The 22740-nt window shown below is 41.1% G+C and overlaps 2 protein-coding genes across 2 annotated transcripts in view; one reads left to right on the top strand and one right to left on the bottom strand.

Annotated features, from left to right (window-relative positions):
* The first annotated feature begins 269 nt into the window (after window positions 1–269).
* LOC103202843 (olfactory receptor 10J1-like) overlaps window positions 270–22740 on the top strand; it is a 64335-nt gene continuing 41864 nt past the window's right edge. Inside the window, 1 exon segment of the mRNA XM_007947780.2 lies at window positions 270–847. Within this exon segment, the coding sequence (XP_007945971.2) occupies window positions 270–847 (578 nt within the window).
* FCER1A (Fc fragment of IgE receptor Ia) lies at window positions 8906–16495 on the bottom strand. The gene is made up of 5 exons (XM_042781908.1): window positions 16441–16495; window positions 15982–16002; window positions 14218–14472; window positions 10771–11025; window positions 8906–9090 (listed from the first exon to the last, which is right to left on the bottom strand). Exons 1-5 carry the CDS (start codon window positions 16493–16495, stop codon window positions 8906–8908), a joined length of 771 nt encoding a protein of 256 aa, XP_042637842.1.

Raw genomic sequence — 22740 nt, 5'->3', positions numbered from 1 at the left:
AGACTATAGTGAGGAAGAACTATAGAGCTGGACACACTTGATATTTCCTGCCTCTTCCTTAACCTGGACCCCCACCTCTTCAATGGCCAGGTAGTTATTTCCACAAAAATGTCTTTCTGTTAGTCTTCACTTTACCTCTCATCTCTATCTCTGTCCTCACCCCAGGGTCCTGGGGTAACACTTCTATAGTACCAAAGAGAAGGATGAGTGTAGGTGATCATTGAGTAATTGGCCAACAGCTGAGGACTGGTGGCTCGCCCCCTTTACCGATGATCATTCTGTTTCGTTTTTGGCTCATAACTCTTCCCTTTGCTTTGTCCGGCTTTTTCAGACCTGGACTTCCCTCTGTGGCAAATCTAAACTCCACTGCTGTGATTGAGTTCCTCTTTGAAGGTTTCTCCAGCTTTGGGTGGCAGCACAGGGTGATATTTTTTGTTGTCTTTCTAACTGTGTACCTGCTGACCCTCTCAGGAAATATCATCATTGTTACCATCATTCGCCTGGATCATCACCTTCATACCCCTATGTACTTCTTTCTAAGCATGCTGTCCATCTCTGAGACCTGCTACACTGTGACCATCATCCCTAGAATGCTGTCTGGCCTCCTAAGTCCTCAGCAATGCATTGCCATCCAAGGTTGTGCCACACAGCTCTTCTTCTACCTCACCTTTGGCATCAACAACTGCTTCCTTCTTACAGCCATGGGGTATGACCGCTATGTGGCCATATGCAACCCTCTACGATATTCTATCATCATGAGTAAAAGGACCTGTGTCAATCTAGCATCTGGGTCACTGGGGATTGGGCTAGGTATGGCCATCATCCAGGTAACATCTGTGTTCGGCCTGTCTTTCTGTGATGACTTTGTCATCTCTCACTTCTTCTGTGATGTGCGACCCTTGCTGAAGTTGGCCTGTGTAGACACCACTGTCAATGAGGTCATTAACTTTGTGGTCAGTGTCTGTGTTCTTGTTCTGCCCATGGGCCTGGTCTTCATTTCCTATGTCCTCATCATCTCTGCTATCCTTAAGATTGCTTCTTAAGGATAAGGAGGCTGAGGGTAGAAAGAAGGCTTTTGCCACCTGTGCTTCCCACCTCACAGTGGTCATCATCCACTATGGGTGTGCCTCCATCATCTACCTCAAGCCCAAGTCCCAGAGTTCCCTGGGGCAGGACAGACTCATCTCAGTGACATACACCGTCATCACACCCCTGCTGAACCCGGTTGTGTACAGCCTGAGGAACAAGGAGGTGAAAGATGCTCTGCGCAGAGCCATGGGAGGAAAGTTCCTCTCCCCTTAGTGAGGATCTTTTCTTTGAGTTCATAAATGTATTAATTTTATAAATGCATTAATTTTAACACTATTATAATAATGCCTTTAAGCGATGGGGAGAAGAATTATAGACTAAATTAAATTGGATGCTAAAACAGGAGGCTTCCATTTGAGTTAGTCATGGTTCTTCGTGTCCTGCTCCAGAGAAAGTATAAAGTGGCTTGGCATATATTAAGAATGTTGGAGAAAGTGTTACATGCCTAGGTTTCTCTTACCTGTGTGCACACAGTTACACACACTCTGAGGGTATTCTGAGTAATACAACCCTATTAAGACCCAGAGTTCAAAAGAGTTCTAAATAACTAATGAAAATGGATAAAAGATTGAGGTTGTCAAAGAATTCATGTTGCTTGGGTCTACAATCGACACTAATGGAAGCAGCAGTCAGGACATTAGATGACATATAGCACTGGGCAGGTTGGCTGCAAAGGAACTCTTTCAAGAGCTGTGAGGAGCAAGGATGCCTCCTTGAGGACTAAGGTGTGCCTGACACAGGCCATGATATTTCCAATCGCCTCGTATGCACTTGAGAGCTGGACAATGAATAAGGAAGACCAAAGGAGAGTTGATGCTTTTGAGTTGTGGTGCTGGCAAATGCTGAATGTACCATGGACTGCTAAAAGAACTAACATCTGTCCTGGAGGAAGTGCAGCCAAGATGCTTCTTGGAAGCAAGAATGACCAGACTTCGTCTCACCTACTTTGGTCATGTTGTCAGAAGGGACCATTCCCTGGAGAAGGATGTCATAGTTGGTAAGGTGGAGGGTCGATGAAAGAGTGGAAGGCCTTCGACGAGATGGATTGACACAGTAGCTGCAACAATGGGCTCAAATACAGCAAGGATCATGGAGCTGGCGTGGAATTGGATGGTGTTTCCTACTGCTGTGCATGGGGTCACTATGAGTCAGAAATGACTCAACGGCACCTAACAACAACAACAATGAAAATAGGGTTTGGAAAATACCTCAGAGAGACATTTTTGTTGTTGTTAAGGACATAGGAGTAATTTGTGCTGCCTTTTAAGCAGTAAATGAGGAGATAGACTCATATATACTTTTTTGTGGACATTTAAGTCTTTCTTGTAATCTGATGTTACTATTTGCTAATATCCCATTACAACTTGGGGAATCTTTGAATTGATGGTGTACACACTGTCCAAAGTGTCAGAACTACCCTAACTGATCCTTCCTTGGGATTATGGGTGCCAATGTGGGAAAGCAATAATGTACCAGCTACTGAGAGCACAGAGGCGGATTTTCCATAGTCCTGAGATTCCCAGGTGAGAAAACTCAGATTGTAAAGGAAAACATACCAAAAAAAAATCAACACTTTTTGAAATGTTGAAAGTGAACATAGAGATTGGAAGAACACAAGCAAAAGCATAGTTCTTTTTACTGAGTATAGTGAATGTACCTGCAATAATGTCATAAAAGGAATTTAACCACAGTTTTTGAATATATTTATTAATGAACAGAAGCTGGAATCTTGGCTTAAGGATTTCCTGATAAGTTTCCCAACAGGAGTTAACCTTCAGAAGTTTCTTCTTGGATACTACCAACACCAAACCTCAGCTAAAAACACATGTAAGTGTTATCATGACATCTGCTGCATGTTGAGGGTTGGACAAGCCGGTGGAAATTAAGTCGTGTAAGTCAAGTGAACACATCCTGCTTTGCAAAAAACAGTGGCATGAAAGGCTGACCAAAGAATAAAAATATCTTTGGCTTTGTACCCAGATTTCTACAAATGGAAGAACCATTTCTTTCTAATGTTGCTTAGTAGTTCTGCTTACTCTAGATAAAAGCTCTTGGGTAAAGATCTGATGACCAATAATACACTCTTTTCTACCTGATGTTATATTTACTGGATGCTATGGTAAACCACCCAGATCATGCACCTTTGATATCCAGGCATTTATTCCCCTGAAGCTGGTGGGGTTTAAGGCTAAAAATCTCAACTGAATCCTTCATCAAGAATTGTTCTTTGCTAAAGTCTCCCCTAAAGTCATATACTCCTATGCAGTAGTAGACTGCCTCCAATGATGCTTCTATTTCAGGGTATAAAGACTTGCCCCCTTGCTTCAATCAGAATGCTAATGGGCCCTATCAGCTCCAGAACTCTCATCTGGAAAATGATTGGAGGTTTTTGTTGTGATTACATCACAATTCAACTTCACCCTCTGCCCAATTCTCCTTCCTTCTTTCCTTCACAAGTGCTGATGCTGAAAGCACTCTCCCAATCTTCATTTCATAGTCAGAGCCCAACCGGCAATCTGCAACATTTTAGGAGCCCATTTCCACAATGGCAATTGGCATCACTCCTCAGTCTTGATGTATTCTAGTGAAAGGAAAAGGTCGATGACAAATATATGTTTGACATTCATATATGTCATAGACTCAACAGCACATAGCAACAACAACAACAATGCCATATATATATATATATATATATATATATATATATATATTTGTAGGTAGATATATCTATATATATGTAGATATATATGTGAGTAGATATATATGCAAATGTAGAGATATGTATAAAAACAAACCAAAACCCACTGCCATGGAGTCGATTCTGACTCATAGTGAGCCCCCACTGACTTTCCAAGGTGGTAAATCTTTATGGAAGTAGAAAGCCACATTTTCCTTCCATGGAGTGGCTGATGGGTTTGAACCACCAAGTTTCTGGTTAGCAGTCAAATGCCTTAGGCACTGTGCCTCTAGAGCTCCTTAGAGATATATATGTATATATGTGTATGTAGATTTTATATGCATATATATATTTTAAATGTTAATAAACTTTATTTTTAAAGCTGTTTTAGGTTTACAGAAAAACTACACAAAAAGTACAGAGGTCCCATCAAACCCCTCTCCTTGCACACAGTTTCCCCTGTTATTAACATTGTTTAATGTTGTTGTGGTTGTTATGTGCCATCGAGTCAGACCCAACTCATAATGACCCCTCCTTGGGTTTCTGAGGGGGTATCACTACAAAAGTAGATTGCCCAACCTTCCTTCTGAGGAGTGGCTGGTGAGTTTGAACCACCAGCCTTCTGATTAGCAGTCAAGTGCCTTAGGCACCATGCTACCAGAGCTTATAACATTTTTTAATAGTGTGGTATATTTAGGACAATTGATGAACCAATATTTACACATTATTACTCACTAAAGACCATAGTTTATTTTCAGGTTTACTCTTTGTAGTGTACAGTTGAATCGATTTAGGCAAATGCATAAAGTCATGTATCCACCATTATGGTATCATATAGAAGAATTTTATTGTCCTAAAAGTACCCTGTGCTCTACCTGTTCACCTCTGTCCCTCTCCCCCAAAACCTGGCAGCCACTGATCATTTTATTGTCTCTGAAGGTCACCTAGTCAGAATCATATACTATATAGCCTTTTAAACTGGCTTCTTTCACTTAGTAGTCTGTATTTAAAATTTCTTCACATTTCTTTGTGGCTTGATAGCTCATTTCTTCTTATCAAAGTATAATATTCCATCGTATGGATGTACCACAGTTTATTTACCCATTCACCTATTGAAGGACATCTTGGTTGCTTCTAAGTTTTGACAATTATGAGTAAAGTGATATAAACATATATGTAAATGTTTTGGGGGAGCTCTGGTAGCATAGTGCCTAAGTGATTTGACTGCTAACTAGAAGGTGTTTTTGTGAGGATGTAAGTTTTTAACTCATTTGGGTAAATGTCTAGGAGCATGACTGTGTGGTAAGCTATGTTTAGCTTTGTAAGAAAGTGTCAGACTGTGTTTCAAAATAGTTGTACCATTTTGGATTCCCACTAGCAGTGATTTCTGCTCCCGGTCAACTGCAATTCTCTGTATGTGCCTGTCTCCTTAGTTTCTAGGATGGCAGTTTGCCCTGTGACCTCAAATCTCTTATGGATATAAATTATCAGTTTATTCAACTTTTTCTTGGGAGGACAAGAGTGATGACTTCCAAACTCTACGTGTTGAATTGAAAACACCTACGTTTTAACTTAAAAAAACAAAAAAAGGGTGGGAGGGGAGGGGAGGGAATGCTATTAGATAGATAGAGATAAATATTGATTTGGGTGAAGAGAAGGGCAATGTACCAAATGGGAGTGACCAATATGGCAGCATTGAGGATGAGAAAGACAGAGAGAGTTACATGGGCAGTACAGACAACAAATATGAACCCCTTTGCATATACAGTACTGAGTTGTCAGTGAAAGCAAACATGGGTATAGGGACGGATAGATGGGTGAACAAGCTAAACAATTAGGTATGTCTAAATGGAGAGTGTATCCAAGATCATATATAGGGTTGGCAGACAATGGGCCTATAAGTTCATGTGAATGATCAGAATTCCCAGGTGTATAGTAGAGCTGACAAGGGGCAAGGTTATGGTCATTACTTGGTCACAGCCAGCTACCCAGAGGGACCGAGTAGTTGATCCTGTGGGCTTGGGACCATAGTCACAGGGGACATCAAGCTCAACTGGCATAACATACTATACAAAACATTGTTCCACCTACTACTTTGGCAAGTAGCGACTGGGACCTTAAAAACTAGCAAGCTGCCATCTAGATGCAACAACGGGTCTCTCCTCGTCAAGAAGAAAGAAGAAAACCAAAATTAATGGAAACAATCAGTCCTAGCGACTGGTACACCATCCGATCTGCAACCTATACAACTATGAGACCAGAAGAACTAGATGGTGCCCAGCTACCACTGCCATCCACTTGGAAGGGATGTAGGAGATCCTGAATAAAGAGGGAGAACAATGTGGTACAAAACTCAAAATCATTTGGAGGCAAAAAAAAAAAAAAAGAAGGTGGGGACCAGGTTTGCTGGTCCAATAGAGCCTGGTGTAACCACTGAGACTATGGCCCCTAGCTGCCCTTCAGGTCTGGAATTGAACCCACACCTGTGGTTTCCAGCCAAACAAAGTACAGGCATGTGAGTTAAACATTTACCTCAAGTAGACACATGCCCTGGAGAGAACAATCATGGGAGAAGGAAGGGCTGCTTATGCACAGGGAGATAGTTCAGGGTGCAGAAGAGTATGAAGGGATGGACACTGGGAGGAGGTAACTATGGGGAGGAAGTGGGAGGGGAGCTGCTGCATTGTAAATTTTGGTCAATGACATGAGACAAAGTATATGTAAACTGCTGTATGAAAAGTGAATTTACTCTGTAAATCTTCACCCAAATCCTAATAAAAAAAAAAAAAAAGTTCATCCTATTGACCTATGTTTATTGTGGTTCGATTTAGTTGACAGGAATGCATTATTATCTTCTTGAAACTTAGTAAAAAGTATAAAAATTTGAAACTTTCTCAGAAATAGCATGAAGTTATTCCTTTAAAAAAAAAAAAAAAGTCTATAGGAGCAATTTCTGTTTCATTGCTGCCTGGCGCCACTAGTTCACAGCGAGATGGCTGACCACTCTCAGTTACATTTGAAAAGACTGAAAGTAGGAATATGTCATTCCAATTTACAAAAGGGAAAAAAGTATGAGTTCTGTATGTAACATATAAAAATGAGCTTGACAGTGATCCTGGCACGTTTGTAGAATGAATGGTTCATGGTGAGGATGTTATGGAGTTTGATGACATACCAGATGGGACCTTGGACTTGGTAAGTAACTGTCCATAGGTGGATAGACAATTTCAAACACAGAGACAATGCCATTCTATGGGCTTGTCCATGTACCTCATCCATCCTCAATGTAAGGCTTCCATCTCTGAGTTCAAAAGATGCTCCTGTTGTTACCATTTCCCATTTAATGAGAAGAATGAACAAGCAGATACTCATTTCCCTGACATGCTGACAAGGTGAATCTTTTTCTGAGTCTCCACTCTGGAGGTAGCCAAGGGAATTTATCTTCCATTGGCCAAGAGCAGGAAGCTAATAACTTGATTTTCAAAAGTAAACCCCTAGCTATTGAGAGTTCATGAAATCTGTGGTGGCCTTTTTGGAGTAGCAATTATGGAAGAACAAGTTTTTCTATAGGGACTAGGCTAGACAATTAGGCAAGAGATAGGACAGGGGACAAGAAGGCCCCAAGGGTAAGGCTGGGGTGAATTATTTAGATTCCAATCATCTCTGTAATGGACACATTCTCTTTTGGGCCTAGATAAAAGGTATTCATGTGTTTTAAAGGAAAAAGACATATTTAAAAATTACATATTTTGGGGACCCACAAAATATTTAAGGCCTAACTCTGTTCTACATTCCCTCTGGGTTAGTAGATATGTGAAAATAAAGAAGAAAATGGGTAGAAATAGTAGTCACAGATCTGAAACAAAGCTGGAATTCATATATATGGAAGAGAAAAGTGAAAGGAGAGGCTAATGTGTAGGGGGATCAAGGAAAAATTCACATTGGCACTTCTTAGGCAATTCATTCTGAGCTTTTATGTCTAGGTAATATAAGAACTGGGTTTGCAAGCAACTGAATGGTAAAATTTACAGACTCAAAGAGATCTTAGAGATCATCTAGTCCCAAACCATCTTTTTACAAAGAAGAAATAGAATCTCAGACACTGGCAAATAACTTACGCCAATCACACAGCCAGTGAGCAGCTTGAACTTCCAGACCACAGATCTATCCATAGCCCTTCTAAGCTTTGAGTGAGGATAGAAGATGAGGTGGAAGTGAACTATGATAACTAATGACCTGGAACATCACTCAGGGAAAAAAATCATCCCTACAATGGTCACAAGAGGACATTTCTAACCTAGAACTTCAAGGTTCTTGTCTCTAGAAGCAAAAAAGAAGGTAGTAAGCCTTGAGTACTGGAAGCACCATGTTGCACAGTTCCATGTTTACTTTATTCAAATTATACTTCTCTTTAACAGATGCTAATAAATGAATCTATTCATTTTTCCATTTATTCAACAATATTTATTACACACTTATTATTACATGCCACTTAACCAGTTTCCATTGGTTTAATGAAGAAGTTCTGCAAAGCCTTAAGTACAAATGTTTCTATGTATGTTGTGAGCTATATTTGACAATGTCCCCCTCTTCATGTGTCTCATTTGTGAATTTTAGGATTTCCCAAAGAGCAGAGATAGCATAGCTTACGGAAAAGAGTGAGCAAGGAAACAGATGGAGAGGAAATGATCTCTTTTCCTTTGGTTTGGTTGCTCCTCTGACCTAATTAGGGGGCATTAGGAAGAATTCTTGGGTGGACAAGAATGGAAATAGGATTCTATACCTGGAGCTAAGAAGCTCTGAAGAATGCTCACCAATCAAAATATTTAGGATTGAGTAAGAGTTGGGTTTTACACATATTGTTTGCCTGTCTGTTTGCTTCTTATTTGCTCTACACCAATCTAGTATCTCAACTCTGGCAGTAACTGGAAATGGGATGAAATCCTTACTTCAAACTACAAGTATCAATTAGGAACTAGAAGAGACTGGGGAGAGCAGCTGTGAGTGGAGAGCCAGACAATAAAGTGTGTTCAGGGGTTTTGGAATGAGATCTTCAGGATTGGGGAGGAGAAGCAATGGTTGCTGCTGGGGAAAAAAAAAAAAAAAATTGCTGATGCAAACATTTCTTGAGAGGTGACATCATTTCTCTTTGAAGTCTAGTTTACATTTTGGATCCAGACGTTTGTTGCCTTTTCCGGTCCTCTTAATCTCCAAGAACAATTTGAATTGCTGCTGGGTCAAGATAAACAACCCTGTGTCCACAGTAAACAGGATCACCACCAGCAACTGGACAAAAAATTGTATCCAGTGGTTGTTAATTTGAGCTGCAGTGACAACAAGAAACATAATTTATATTAAGAATTGAAAAATGATATTCAGGATTCCATCCTCCCTAAGCAAAGGACCCATCATGGTCCTCCATCTTCTAGCATGATATGGTGTCCAGTAGCAGAGAGAAAACACTCAAAGGACTGCATCTCTCAATATGTGCTCCCCAGATTCCTGGGGGTCTTGAGTATTTACCCAAAACCTTTGTGCAACAATTCCTGTAGCCCATGTACCTAAACAAGGATGGTCACAGGAAAAATGATTAATTTCTTGGGGTTGGCAAGACCAGCATTCACATATGATTTGGGGGGTAGGAAGAAAGCAGAGAGAGAGCAAGGCCTTATTTCTTAATTAATAAATCATCATTTCTTGCAAGCATGTTGGGTGAAATGAAGATCTTGGATTAGATGATCTGTTACTTGTCTCCTAATTATACTGTTTTGTGGTTCTGTTATTGTGTTACAAAGTATTGGTTTTGTGATCACTCTAGAATCATGGAGCCCCAGAAATCACTAAGAAATCAATCTAAGTAAAAATCACTTAGAAATCAATTAGACCAATAGTTCTCAACACTGGCTGCACATTACTATTACCAGGAAGAGTTTCTGAAAATATCGATGTGCAGACCTCACTCCAAGACAATTAAATCAGAATCTAGAGGGGAGAGCACAGATATCAATATATACATTTTAAGTTCTCCAAATAATTCTAATGGACTCTAAATAAAATCTTTTATTTTAAGTCCAGAAAACCAAAAATCAAACCCATAGCCACTGAGTTGATTCCAATTCATAGAGGCTTCCATTGGGTTTCCAAGCCTGTAAATCTTTACGGAGTAGATTTGTCTCATTTTCCTCCTGTGGAACAGCTGATGGGCTTGAACCACCAACCTTCTGATTAACAGCAAATGCTTTACCTACTATGCCACAAGAACTCCTTATAAACCCAGAGATAATGAAATAGCACCAAGCTCTCCAATTAGTTAACAGAGAACTGGCATTAGACCCTAATTCTGACTTCTGGTCTCATGCTTTTAGACTTTAGTATGAGTAAAGCCCGCCAAGCAAGAAGTCTTATTTCGTACTTGTGAGGAAAATATTTCAGAAGTTCCCTCTCTTGTCATTCAAAGTTTAGAGAGAACAGTTTTTCTCATGAGTCATGGAGGTAGCCCACCTGTCTATCCTTTCCTCATCAAGCCATCTCCCTCGTCTCTGAATACACAGGCTCATAGCCTGCTGATTGGTTGATTTCCTTCTCCCGACCTCCTGGGCTGGAATGGGCTCTTCAAGCTGTTCACAACCTTTGTTCCTTAAACTTTTAAACTCTTTTTCAATTTGATAAATATAAGTATTCCCTTCAGGAGCAACAGATGTCTTTGAGATCCAAATAGCAATCACAATCTGTTATGCTTGGGTAATCCTTAACAGTTTACAAAGCCATTTCATAAATATTATCCCATTTAATCTTTATAAAAATGCCATAATGTGAGTAGATATTACTATTACCATTTAGCAAGTAAAGAATCTTAGACAGAAATTAAAAAACATGCTATACCCCAGGTTTCTTTTCAAAGGATCGTAGCTGCCCCCACTCTACACATTGCAATCACTCAGACTCAGATGTTCTCTCTAATTTCTCTTGCTATGGAATCCTTCCCCTTTCCTTTGCCAACTCACTTTTTATAGTAATGGTGACAGAATTAGAGGTATGCTTCAACTTCTGAATGCTGCCCTCACAGTGATAGGTGCCATTGTCCTTGAGTGTAGCCTTAGCAATGGAGATGTTGTGGTTCTCATACCAGTACTTGAAGGCTTTGCCATCCTTGTAGTAGATCACTTTGTAGGCATACCAGTTCTTCCAACTGTGGCACCTGATGAAGAGGGGCTTACCCTCTGTCACCACATCAGCAGAGACCTGAAGGAGCAGCCAGTCTGAAAACCAACAAAGTAACAGATAAATACACAGAAAAAATAAAAGAGAATCATGCAAGAATGTGTATCAGAAACCAAGGATTATTTTTAACCCATTTCTTGGCTGGTAAGGTCAATATAAAAAGGAAAGTCAAAATAACATTTAGAGCCTGTCTTCTATATTGATGGGTCCTCTCTCCTCCTGAAAAGTCAGTCTGTGGGCATAGAGACTCTCTGACCTTTCTCCACAGCCCATCCATGGAAAGTCTGAAACCCAGAATTCCCTTCAGATCCATCGTTGCTGAATAGTGCTACTGAGAGTGAAATAAATCTCATCTGCCTGGGGGGTTGTAGTGCAGAAAAAATGTCTGTTTTGTTCTCTTTCACTTCATGGGGGCTTCCCAATTCTACAATTAATCATAGTTTGCCAAAAAGTTCCTCAAGACATGTCATTTTTGTTGTGTGCTGTTGAGTCACTTCTGACTCAGAGTAGAACGGCCCCATAGGACTTTGTGGGAGCTCTGGTGGCATAGTGCCTAAGACATTTGACTGCTAACTAGAAGGCTGCCTGTTCAAACCCACCAGCCACTCCTGGGAAGGAAGGCTGGGCAACCTACTTCCATAGAGATACTGCCCGAGGGGTTATTATGAGTTGGGACAGACTCAACGGCAGTGAGTTTTTTTATTTTTTAAGTTTTGTATAGGACTTTGTAAGCTGTAATGTTTATATTTACAAGAGCAGATCACCAGGTCTTTTCTTCCATGCAACACTTGTTGAGTTCAAACCACAGACATTTCAGTTGGCAGCCAAACACTTAAACACAGCACCATCAAGTCTCCTTCAGAACATGTGTAATGATTTAATTAATTAATTGTGTGATTATGTATTTAATGTCCTTTTCCCCATTTGGTTCTGTGTTCCAGGAGGGCAGAGGCTATGTCTGGTTTTTTAAATTGTATCCCCAGTGCTTAAGATAGTGCCTAGAAGTTAGTAGGCACTTAACAAATATTTGTCAATAATGAGTCAATTAAAGATAAGAATCTAGTTCTGTTTACTAATATCATTGAAAGAATTGAAAAGCATTTACAAAAACAGGAATATGGAAAGTTAGTGAAAGCTTATTTAATTTAGAAGCAATCCTTGAGGACTTCTCTAGAAGCTACTCCAAGCAAATTAAGATCCATTCTTTCTTTCTTTATTTTGTATTTAGAAGTTGCATATGAATGTTGAAACATCTTTTTTTTTTTCACTCAAGAGAAAAATATAAAGTAAAACAGTAACCTAATCATGCAAAGGAAATTACTAGTCTGTTCATTCAACATCTATTGACTAACTCATATGCACCTGTTCTGGTTACCTAGTGCCACAAATAGGAGTGGAGTGCGTCCTTGACCTGAGACCCTGGCAGAGAGACCCCAGCATATGGCATAAGAGATAGCAGGAGCAGAGCCAAGAGACTGGCATGAGAAATGGAAGGAGCAGAGCCCAGAGACTGGCATGAGAGACGGCAGAAGCAGAGCTGAGAAAACCAGCATGAGACAGCGACAGCCTTACCAACCACAGAGGAGAAAGCTTGATGCTTTTGGGTAGGTGGCTTCCCGGCAGAGTGAGTTGCCTTGAGGCATTAATTGGTGAAGAGACTGGTATAAAATGGAGTAGCAAGTTGGCTGGCCCATGGAGCAAGAAAGCTGAGTGCTTTTGTGACAGGAGGATTTCCCGCAGAGTGGGTTGCCTTTGGCATTAATCAGCAGAAGCAGAAGCAAAGAAATGGAAGCAGAGCTGCCTCAGCCTGAAAGGGTAGGACCATGGCCTTTTGGGGGTGGAGTCACCACAACCCCCTAGGTTTCAAAGAGCCAGGCCTTCACCAACTTGGCTCTGGAGTGTGGGGCTGCTCGTTCATGTGAGCCAATGGGATGGAGCCAAGCTGCTGCCCAAAAGTGAGGGGGTAGGGCTGCCATGCTCAAGAGGGAGAGGAACAGGGCCTGCCAGGCCAAGGGTGTGAGGTCGCCACTTAAAGGAACTAGGGGACTGGAGCCACTCAGTGGAGCAGATCTGTACAGATGCCACCCAATGAAGATCTGTACAGAGGTCAAGTTGACAAGGGGTGGAATTGTGATAGTCATGTTCATGTGTCAACTTGGCTAGGCCTGGGTGAGTGGCTGGACAGCTGGTGGTGGTATTCCCCATGATGAGACTAACAATCAATTCCATGGTGGGATCTACCACAAGCAGCTGAGTAGCTGCCTTTGGGATATGGTCTGCTTCCTGTATATAAGGAGAAGCCTTGGGAATGGTCTCTAGCCTATGGCATGCTTGGACCCTGTATGTAGCCGGGTCATTGCTTAGCAGCCTGCTATGCTCTGCTGACCTTGGCACTTACAATGGACTTAAGTTAATGGCCTGTAGTGTGGTTTGGTAACATCAGAACTGTGCCTTTTTCCTTGTCAACCTTGGGGCTTCTCAGCCTCAGCAGCCAGCAGCTGTCTGAGTGAATAAATGTCTCTAGCTCCAGTGGGCCAGGAGCAGGAGGCAGAGCTGGACCCCATGGTTGAGGGGCTTTCACCCAGCCCCTAGAGCCTGGCACTTTGAACTTGGACTTAAAGCCTCCCAATTGTAAGAATAAACTCCTGTTTGTTTAAGCCATCCCATTTGTGGTATATTCTTGTCAGAGCAGCACTAGGTAACAGAACAGCACCCAAACGTGCTGTGCTAATTTCTGGCAATAGGAGAGTGATAAGGATGAAATAAATGTAAGATTTGTAGTTCAGTAATAGTAGAAGAGATGAGGAATGTACACAAATATCTTTCATAATGAAGAATACAATCTTATATTCAAGTTGTGGCACATGGATTATGCAGAGCAAATCTTTAAATCAAATCTTTTAATTCTATTCCACAAAAACAGCTCTTTGCAATGTCCACCTATCTAAGATACCATTTGATCACATAATATACATCTGCACAAATGCAGAAAAGAGAATCAAAGCGAAATGGAGTAGAATTATAAAATGGAAAATGACCACAATGTCGAAAGAGGGTAGAAAGGCTAGAAGAAAGAGTAGAGGGGGTAAAGCAAGTTGGACAAGTCTCGCATGAAAGATCTGAATCCCACCCTGGTGCCCCTAAACCTTGGAATAACCTATTTCCTCCCCTTCTTCAGAGGGCCATTCCTCCCATGGGAGAACCTAGATTCCCACAACCCTGAGACTTACCACTGAAGACTTCCAGGAACACAGGTTTGCTCAAGTTATATTTTCCATTCTGACACGTGTATTCTCCACTGTCCTGTTGGCCAGCATTCGTGATGTCCAGACTTGAATTTGTCTTTGATAAAATGGTGTCATTGTGGAACCACCTAGTCAACGTGACTTCAGGGGACTTGTGTCTGTTACATATAAGTTTCACACTCTCGCCTCTAAATATTCTATTCCACGGGGGATCCAGGGAAATAGTAGACTTCTGGGTAGCTTCAAAGAAATAAAAGTGTGGGAAGAGATATACCAAAAACAAATCTACTGCTGTTGAGTTGATTTGGACTCATACTGACCCTGTAAGACAGAGTACAACTGCCCCATAGGGTTTCCAAGGCTATAAATCCTTTACAGAAGCAGACTGCCACATCTTTCTCCTGTGAAAGGCTGGTGAGTTTGAACTGCTAACCTTTTGGTTAGCAGCACAGTGCTTTAACTATGGTACTACCATGCTCCTTGGAAAAAAGATATAAACCACTGAGATCGAGTATATAACTCATGGCAACCCCTCCTTGGGTTTCCGAGGCAGTATCACTACAGAGGTAGATTGCCCAACCTTCCTTCTGAGGAGTGGCTGGTGGGTTTGAACTACCAGCCTTCTGGTTAGCAGTCACATGCCTTAGGCACTACGCTACCAGAGCTCCTTGGAAAAAGATATAGAGGGGGCAAAATAATTGAAAACTCTCCAGGCTCCAAAGAACAGACATACCAATAGTCCCATAAACAACAATCAATCTTGATCTAGCACCCTTACAATGCTAATGAAAAGACCCTGTCCTGATTTCCTGGAGAAGGATTAAAAGGAGAGATACAGTGTAATGACTCCAATCTAAATGAAAAACAGGACACAAATGCAGGAATATTTAAACAAACGAATCAAGTTACTGTGAGACTCTAATTTTCTTAATTTTGATTACACTATCTGTAAAATAAAGACCTCAATCTCTTTTCAGGCAGTGACAATGTGTTTTATGCTTAACCATTGCCCGGCATGATTGTAAAAGTTCATTAAGTGCTTACTGAGTGGATGAATGAGTGAATAATGGATGAATGAATGTGTTGAATGAGATGACGTATAAGGTATCTCCAAGTTGTAAATTTTTATGACTAGGTGCATGCACAAAATATATATAATGCTTGAGGGCAGTTGGAAGCACTAACAGGGCCAATCTTGAGTGGCTTCCAGGAGCAAAGAGATGTGGTAAAGATTTGGATAAATGCTAAGAAAATGGCTAGATAGTGATGAAGAAGTAGTCATATAGTTGGAAGCAAATTAGACTTTGGTCCATGGGTTCTATTTTGGAATCCCATCCCTTGTTAATTTTGTCACCTCTAAGAAATCACTTAATCTTTCTGAGTTTCAGACTTTTTAGTTATAAAATAACAATAATAATTCCTGTCTCCTAAAATTGTCATGAAAATTGAATGATATTATGTGAAAGTGCCTGGGAGAGAAGCTGAGACATTCAGATGTTCAGCAGACATTGTTGTGAGTATAAGAAGTATAAAAGGTGACTTGAGACAATGAAGTGGTATGTGTGAAAATTTCAAATGGGGAGGAAAGAGGGAAGACAAGGCACAGTGGAGTTGGGAGGCAAGTTGGTCAGGGAGGAACAGATTCATAACCATTAGAAAACAGAGGTGCTGGGATGAGAGGAAGCAATTAGTGAGAGAACAATGCCCAGATACACTGAAATGCAGAGGGAACAAGGATGGAGCACTCACCTGCAAGCACACCAACTGGAGCTGCAAAAGGCCGGAGAGGATAGGTTAATGTCTACCCCTAGCCTTTCAGGACACCTGAGGGCTACCATTTGGTTGTGGGGACAAAGTCCGTGTCTGTGGAGTTGTAAGGGCCAGCCTTCTTCTCAGTAGCCTGACCCAAGGAGAGAAACAGCATCTTTCTTTCCTCTCCCCTCCCTCACTTGGCAGGATTCTTGACCCCTAGGGATCCTTAGGTGATTTGAAGAAGCCAGGCTGTCACTTTGGCTGTCTGCTTAGGTGCTGTTCAGCCCAGCTTCCTTTGTTTTCAGCTTATCCCCACTACAAGAGTTCCTTGGAAATGACCCACGGTTTGTGCCTGTCCTAGAAAATGTCCCCATTAAGATTGCCAAAGCTTCCACCTCAACTGCTTTCCAGACCCATTTTGCTCTCTCTAGAAAGGGTTAATGAATCTCTACTCACAGAAGAGCAGTAACACTATCCACAGCTGGACAAGGCTTCCTACAGGAGCAGGCATCTCCTCTGTGCCCCTCATTTCTGACTGCATTGGAGAGACCTATGGCCTCAAAATATATTTGAAACCAAGAAAGGAGAAGGAAATGTTTTTTTGTGTGTCATATCTGGTTAACTCATCAGTTTTGCCTTGGTTTGCCTCCTTCTTTGGAGATAATATTCAGGGCAGTGCTAAACTGGGCAATGTTATATGTACCCCCTTACTCTATTCCCCATTCCATCTCTATAGACACACCTGGAATCTGGTGGAAGAGAGGCACAGTGCTAGCTACACAGTCACTGGGCTTTCTGAAACTGTCAATCAATGTACAGCTATTTGTTTTGCAAGTTAGAAAAGTAGAGTGGAGGGAAGAGCAAGAAAATAATAATTATTGATCCCTTAGTGTATGCATGGTTAAGTACATGGCTACTAACATTGGTGGTTTGAAACTACTTAGAGGTGCCTCAGAAGAAAATACTGGTGCTCTGCTTTGGAAAGCTCACATTTATGAAAACCCTATGAAATGCAGTTCTATTCTGTAACATATGGGGTCACAATGAGTTGGAAAGACTAGACAGCAATTTTTTGTTTTTGTTTGCCAGGCATTATGCCAAGTAGTTTACATCTGGCATTTCATTCATTTCTGCAATAATCCTATGAAGTAAGTGCCATCATTATCTATGTCTAATAGGAAAACTAGAGTTTAGAGAGGTTAAGCAATTTGCCTTAGAGCACCACCTAGTAAATGTCTAATTTAGGATTCAAACACATAAAATCTAACCCCAGAGTAAAACTCTGAATCATTATAATGTATTGTTTATGCATGTTCAGAAAGTGTGGACAGTATTTGGTTCTCTAGCACAACTCTAACAGAAAACACTATAAATGGATGACTAACAAACAGGAATTTATTCTCTTACAATTTAGGAGCCTAGAAGTCCGGGTCCAAAGTGCCAGTTCTAGGGGCTGGGTGAAAGCCCCTTGATTTTGGGCTTCAGCTCTGCCTCTTCCTCCTGGCCCACTGAAGCTGGAGGCTTCCCTTAATTCAGACAGCTGGTGGCTGGTGAGGCTGACAAACCCAAGGTCAACCAGTAAAATGGCACAGTCCCAAGATTATTAAGCAACAGAGTAGGACATTAGATCAAGTCCAGAAACAGTCCCGAGATCAGCAGACAAACATGGCAGGCTGCTAAGTGAAGACTCAGCTACATGCAGGGTCTAAACATACCAAAAAAGCTCTGAGACCTTTCTCAAAGTTGTCTTCTTATATATGGGAAGCAGAACACATCTCTCTGGGTTGCTCCAGTAGATTCCACCATGGAACTAATTACTAGTCTCATCATGAAGAATAACTAGACCTAGCGGCCCAACCACTTGAAACCAGGTCCAGCCAAGTTGACACATAACCTTAACTATCACAGACAGCAATTGCCAAAATTACTTTTGGGTTCTCCTGAGCTAGTAACCCTCTGTTTACCTTATTTTTAGTTCATCCATTAGTCCACAAATCCACAAATTTTCATCTCAATCCATGATGATTCGCTATTTGACCAGAAAAATTGGATATATTTAATTGAGATAAAAACTGAAATCAAGCAATTGCTCCACCCTCACATAACTGATTATATCTCTTTGTTGACATCTACACTTCCTTTATCTTATTAAAAAGAAAAAAAAAAAAAGTTCTCCAAATTTTATATCAGCTATCTGGGTGGAGTGTACTGCTGATTTCTTTTATGCAGCCTGTCAACCCCAGGAACATGTGCTCACTGAAATCAATAAAATGTGAGGAAATAAAGCTCCAATGGCCATGCATGAGGTATCCCTCCAGCCAAATCCAGAGTGAGAGGTGTTTGACAGGGACTTTTGTGCCTTGAGACACCACTGGCTGAGAGGAGCTCGAGGTTCTACCCACAGAGTGCTGTGGCTTTTGTAGCTTTCTCCAAAATTTGGAAATAGTTAGAAGGTCCAATGTACTGGCTTCTTACTCTTTAAATTGTCCAAAACCAAGTAAAGTACACACATGGATAGATATGGCAACATGAAAGAACAAAACACCTGTCTCCCATGGTGTGTATTGAGTTCTTCCTGAGGACCAGGCACAAGGCTAACTATTCTATGTGGCTCATTCACTTTATTCCTCCCACCAATTTTATATGGTTGAAGAATGAGGAAACTAAAATCAAGATTTTAAGGATGTACAACCAGTGAGTGTAAGAGATTCTCACTTTTTTCCTCTTTTTTTTTTTTTTAAAGACCAGGAAAGCATCAGCTCTATCTACTTTCTTCTTGGAAACCTTCTTTCAGCCTTGGAAACCCTTTGGGGAAGTTCTACTCTGTCCCATAGGGTCACTGTGAGTTTGAATTGACTTGACAGCAACAGATTTTTGGGGGGCATGGGCTTTATAATGTATAAGTGTGGGCATCTTGTATATAAAACCGCCTGTCTTAGAGAAGTGTAACCAGCCTCTCACACTTTCCAAGGGAAACTTTTGTGATACCTTGTAGTTAAAGGACCATAAGATTCACTCAAGAAAATTGAGCATAATCTTTCCAAAAGCCCTCAGACTTGCCTTCATGCCATTCAACAGATAGAGACTTTAAGAGAGCTAATCTCTCCTTCAGAATGAGGATGATGGTGTTCAAAGTCTCCTGAGGAAAATTCTCAGAGGAGTGGTAGGGTAAAAGTGTTTTAAAATCCCAGAATGTTACATTTTAAAAATTAAAGTAGTAGAAATAAATTAGTATTGTTGTTAGGTGTCATTGAGTCTCAGTTAATAGAGACTCTATATGGACTATGTAAGGAGCTCTGGTGGCACAGTGCCTAAGGCATTTGTCTGCCAATCAGAAGGTTGGTTCAAACCTGCCAACTGTTCCATGGGAGAAAAATAGGGCAATCTACTTTTGTAAAGACTTACTGTCTCTGAAACCCAATGAGGGTTGCTATGAGTCAGAATTGACTCAATGGCAGTGAGTCGGGTTTTGGAGTTTATATGGACTATGCACTACAAAACCAAACACTGCCTGGTTTTTCACCATCCTTACCATCCTTGCTATATTTGGGCCCATTGTTGCAGCCATGGTGTTAATTCATCTGGTTGATGGTCTTCCTATTTTTCCCTGATCCTCTACTTTACCAAGAATGATGTCCTTCTTCAGGGACTGGTCTTTCTTGGTAACATGTCCAAAGAACTTGAGAGGAAGTCTTACTGTCCTCACTTCTAAGAAGCATTCTGGCTGTCATTTTTCCAAGACATAAATAAATTAGTGGCCAGGTAAATTTCAAAGAGAATAAATGTAAAATTAAATAAGAGTCCAGTGAGTTTGAGAGTTTGAGACTTTGATCATTACTTCAGACTACTTATTAACTATGTGGCTCTAGGGAAATTATTTAATCTCTCCAGGCCTCAGTCTCTTCATGTATAAAATGGAGATAGTACTCCTTACCTGCCTATGAAGATTAACTGTATTAATATAGCACGGTTCTGTTGTTGTTATGTGCTATCAAGTCGGACTCAACTCATAGCGACCCCTCCTTGGGTTCTGGGGCAGTATCACTACAGAAGTAGATTGTCCCTTCTTCCTTCTGATAATATAGCACAGCAGATAGTAAATGCTGTATATGTTAGTTACTATTGTTATTATTTTATAAGGATACTTTGAGTCAACTAGGAACCCTGGTGATGCTGCACTTGGCTGCTAACCAAAAGGTTTGCAGTGCAAATTCACCAGCCACTCCATGGGAGAAAGATGTGGTAGTCTACTTCCGTAAAGATTACAGCTTTGGAAATTCTTTGGGGCAGTTCTACTCTGTAGGGTTGCAGTGAGTTAGAATTGACTTGATGGCTGTGGGTTTGGTTTTTTGTTAGACTTGGGAGCAACAGAGGAGATTCTTTCCCATTCTCCAGGTAGGTCTTTGGTGAAAAAGTTAGTGGTCAAGTGCGTAACAGTTTACACTGCTCAGGGACTCCTAGTAGATCTATAAGACAAAATTATATCCACAGAGGATGCTTCCTGGACCACACATGAGCAGCTATACCCCGTGTGGCAGATCTACTATATACAGGCAAAGGCCATCAGGGCAGGGTGAGGGGATGAAAGGATGATGGGGCAGGGGTGGAGAAGTGGGGGTAGGGTTGTTGGGGAGATAATTCCTAGGTGTGGTTCTACCCCTAGAAACCCTAGTCTTGCAGAGTCAGCCCTCAAACTAAATGTAGTAAGACCAGGTTTATTTTATGCTTCCTTACAGAATTACACAGTTAAAAAATGAAAACAGCCTTCTCTTAAAAGAAGCCCTTTAGGCTGTTACTAGATAAGGACTAGAGGTCTTAGCTTAGGCAGGAACATTTGCATTTTAATAGTAACTTTTGAAGCCCTAATCCTTCAAGACTCTGGCTGCACAGTGCTTTGAACATTGCATTTCTGGGGTGGGTAAAAATGGCAGTTGAGGAATTGGGATAAGCTCAGGGGGTCCCTCTGAACCTCTCAGATCACACTTATGAGTTACTGCCCACAGAAGACTTTGTTGAATGTGAGCACTTGTGTATGGTGTGTGTGTGTGAGTGTATGTGTGTGTGTTTTAGGGAGTTGTTTGTTTCAGTTTTGCAGGAGACAGTTTTTTAGCATTTAGTAGTCAGTCTAGCACCCTTGAATGCCCAGGACAGCCTTGTATAATAAAGAATTGTTCGACTCTCTGTACAACTTTTAAATATCCAGCTAGGTATTTTATAATGACTTGAGACTTGAATTAGACTTTGTTTTGCAAATAAACACAAAGTATCTTCTGTACTCTTTGATATATACTAGATTATAAAGGATAGAAACTACCATGTATATATATTTTTTTCTTTTTATTGTGATTTGGGTAAAAATTTACAGAGCAAAAACACTTTCCATACAGCAGTTCACATATACTTTGTCTCATGACATTGACCGCAATTTACCACAATGCAACATCTCCCCTCCTACTTCCTCCTGTTACCCCTTCCCTGTGTCCATTCCTCCATGCACTCCTGCCCCCTGAGCTGTCTCCCTGTGCATGAGCAGTCCTTCTTTCTCCCACGCTTGTTCTCTCCAAGGAGTGTATCTACCTCAGGTAAATGTTCAACTCATATGCCTATCTATTGTTTGGCTGGAAGTGACAGGTGTGCTTTCAATTCCAGACCTGAAGGGCAGCTAGGGGCCATAGTCTCAGTAATTCCACCAGGCTCTAAGAGGCCAGCAAACCTGGTCCCCACTTTTTTTTTCCAAATGATTTTGAGTTTTGTTCCACATTGTTCTCCCTGTCTATCCAGGATCTCCTACATAGATCTTCTTCCAAGTGCTTGACAGTAGTAGCCGGGCACCATCTAGTTCATCTGGTCTCACAGTCATATAGGCTGCAGATCGGATGGTGTACCAGTCTCTAGGACTAATTGTTTCCATGAATTTTTTGTTTCCTTCATTCTTCTTGGCTCTGGATGAGGAGAGACCCATAGTTGCATCTAGATGGCAGCTTGCAAGCTTTTAAGATCCCAGTCGCTACTCACCACAGTAGGAGGTGGAATAATGTTTTGTGTAGTATGTTATGCCAATTGAGCTAGATGTCCTCTGTGACTATGGTCCCAAGCCCACAGGTTCAACTACTCGGTCCCTCTGGGTAGCTGGCTGTGACCAAGCAGTGACTACAACCTTGCCCCTTGTCAGCCCCATTATACACCTGGGAATTCAGATCATACACATAAAGTTTTTGGACCACTGTCTGTCAATGCTATACATGTTCTTGGGTGCACTTCCCACTTCATATACATACCTAATATTTTAGCCTGTCCACCCCTCTATCCACCCATATACCCATGTTTGCCTTCACTGACCACGCCTAGCTATATGTGCAAAAGGGTTCACCTTTGTTTTCTGTACATCCCACGTACCTCTCTATGTCTTTCTCTTCCTCAATGCCACTAAAATGATCACTCACAATGGTACATTGCCCTTCTCTTCAACCAAATCAAAACTTATCTCTATCTAACAGTATTCCCTCCCCTCCCCTCCAACTCCTGGTAACCAACAAAGAAAATGTCCTTCCATGGAGAAGTGTTCCCTTGTCTTTTATAATAACTGACTAATACAGTATTTGTCCTTTTGTGATTGACTTATTTCACTCAGCATAAGGTCCTTCAAGTTCATCCATGTTATGTGGTGTTTTGCAGATTCTACATTATTCTTTAGGGTTGCATAGTATTTCATTGTGTGTATGTACCATAGTTTGGATATCCATTCCTCAGTTGATG

Source organism: Orycteropus afer, unplaced genomic scaffold, assembly GCF_000298275.1.
Source record: "Orycteropus afer afer isolate SDZICR_OR568_19922 unplaced genomic scaffold, OryAfe1.0 scaffold00193, whole genome shotgun sequence".
Lineage (NCBI taxonomy): Eukaryota > Metazoa > Chordata > Mammalia > Tubulidentata > Orycteropodidae > Orycteropus > Orycteropus afer.
This window is presented reverse-complemented; position numbering and strand designations above follow the sequence as displayed.

Excerpts from the sequence above, each read along its gene's own strand:
- FCER1A (XM_042781908.1), bottom strand. The coding sequence starts at position 16,495 with ATGCCTGCTCCTGTAGGAAGCCTTGTCCAGCTGTGGATAGTGTTACTG. Across the intron at positions 14,473-15,981 it reads TCCAGTTGGTGTGCTTGCAG|CTACCCAGAAGTCTACTATT; the intron begins GTGAGTGCTCCA and ends ATTTCTTTGAAG. Across the intron at positions 9,091-10,770 it reads TGTCACCATTACTATAAAAA|CTCAAATTAACAACCACTGG; the intron begins GTGAGTTGGCAA and ends TTGTCACTGCAG.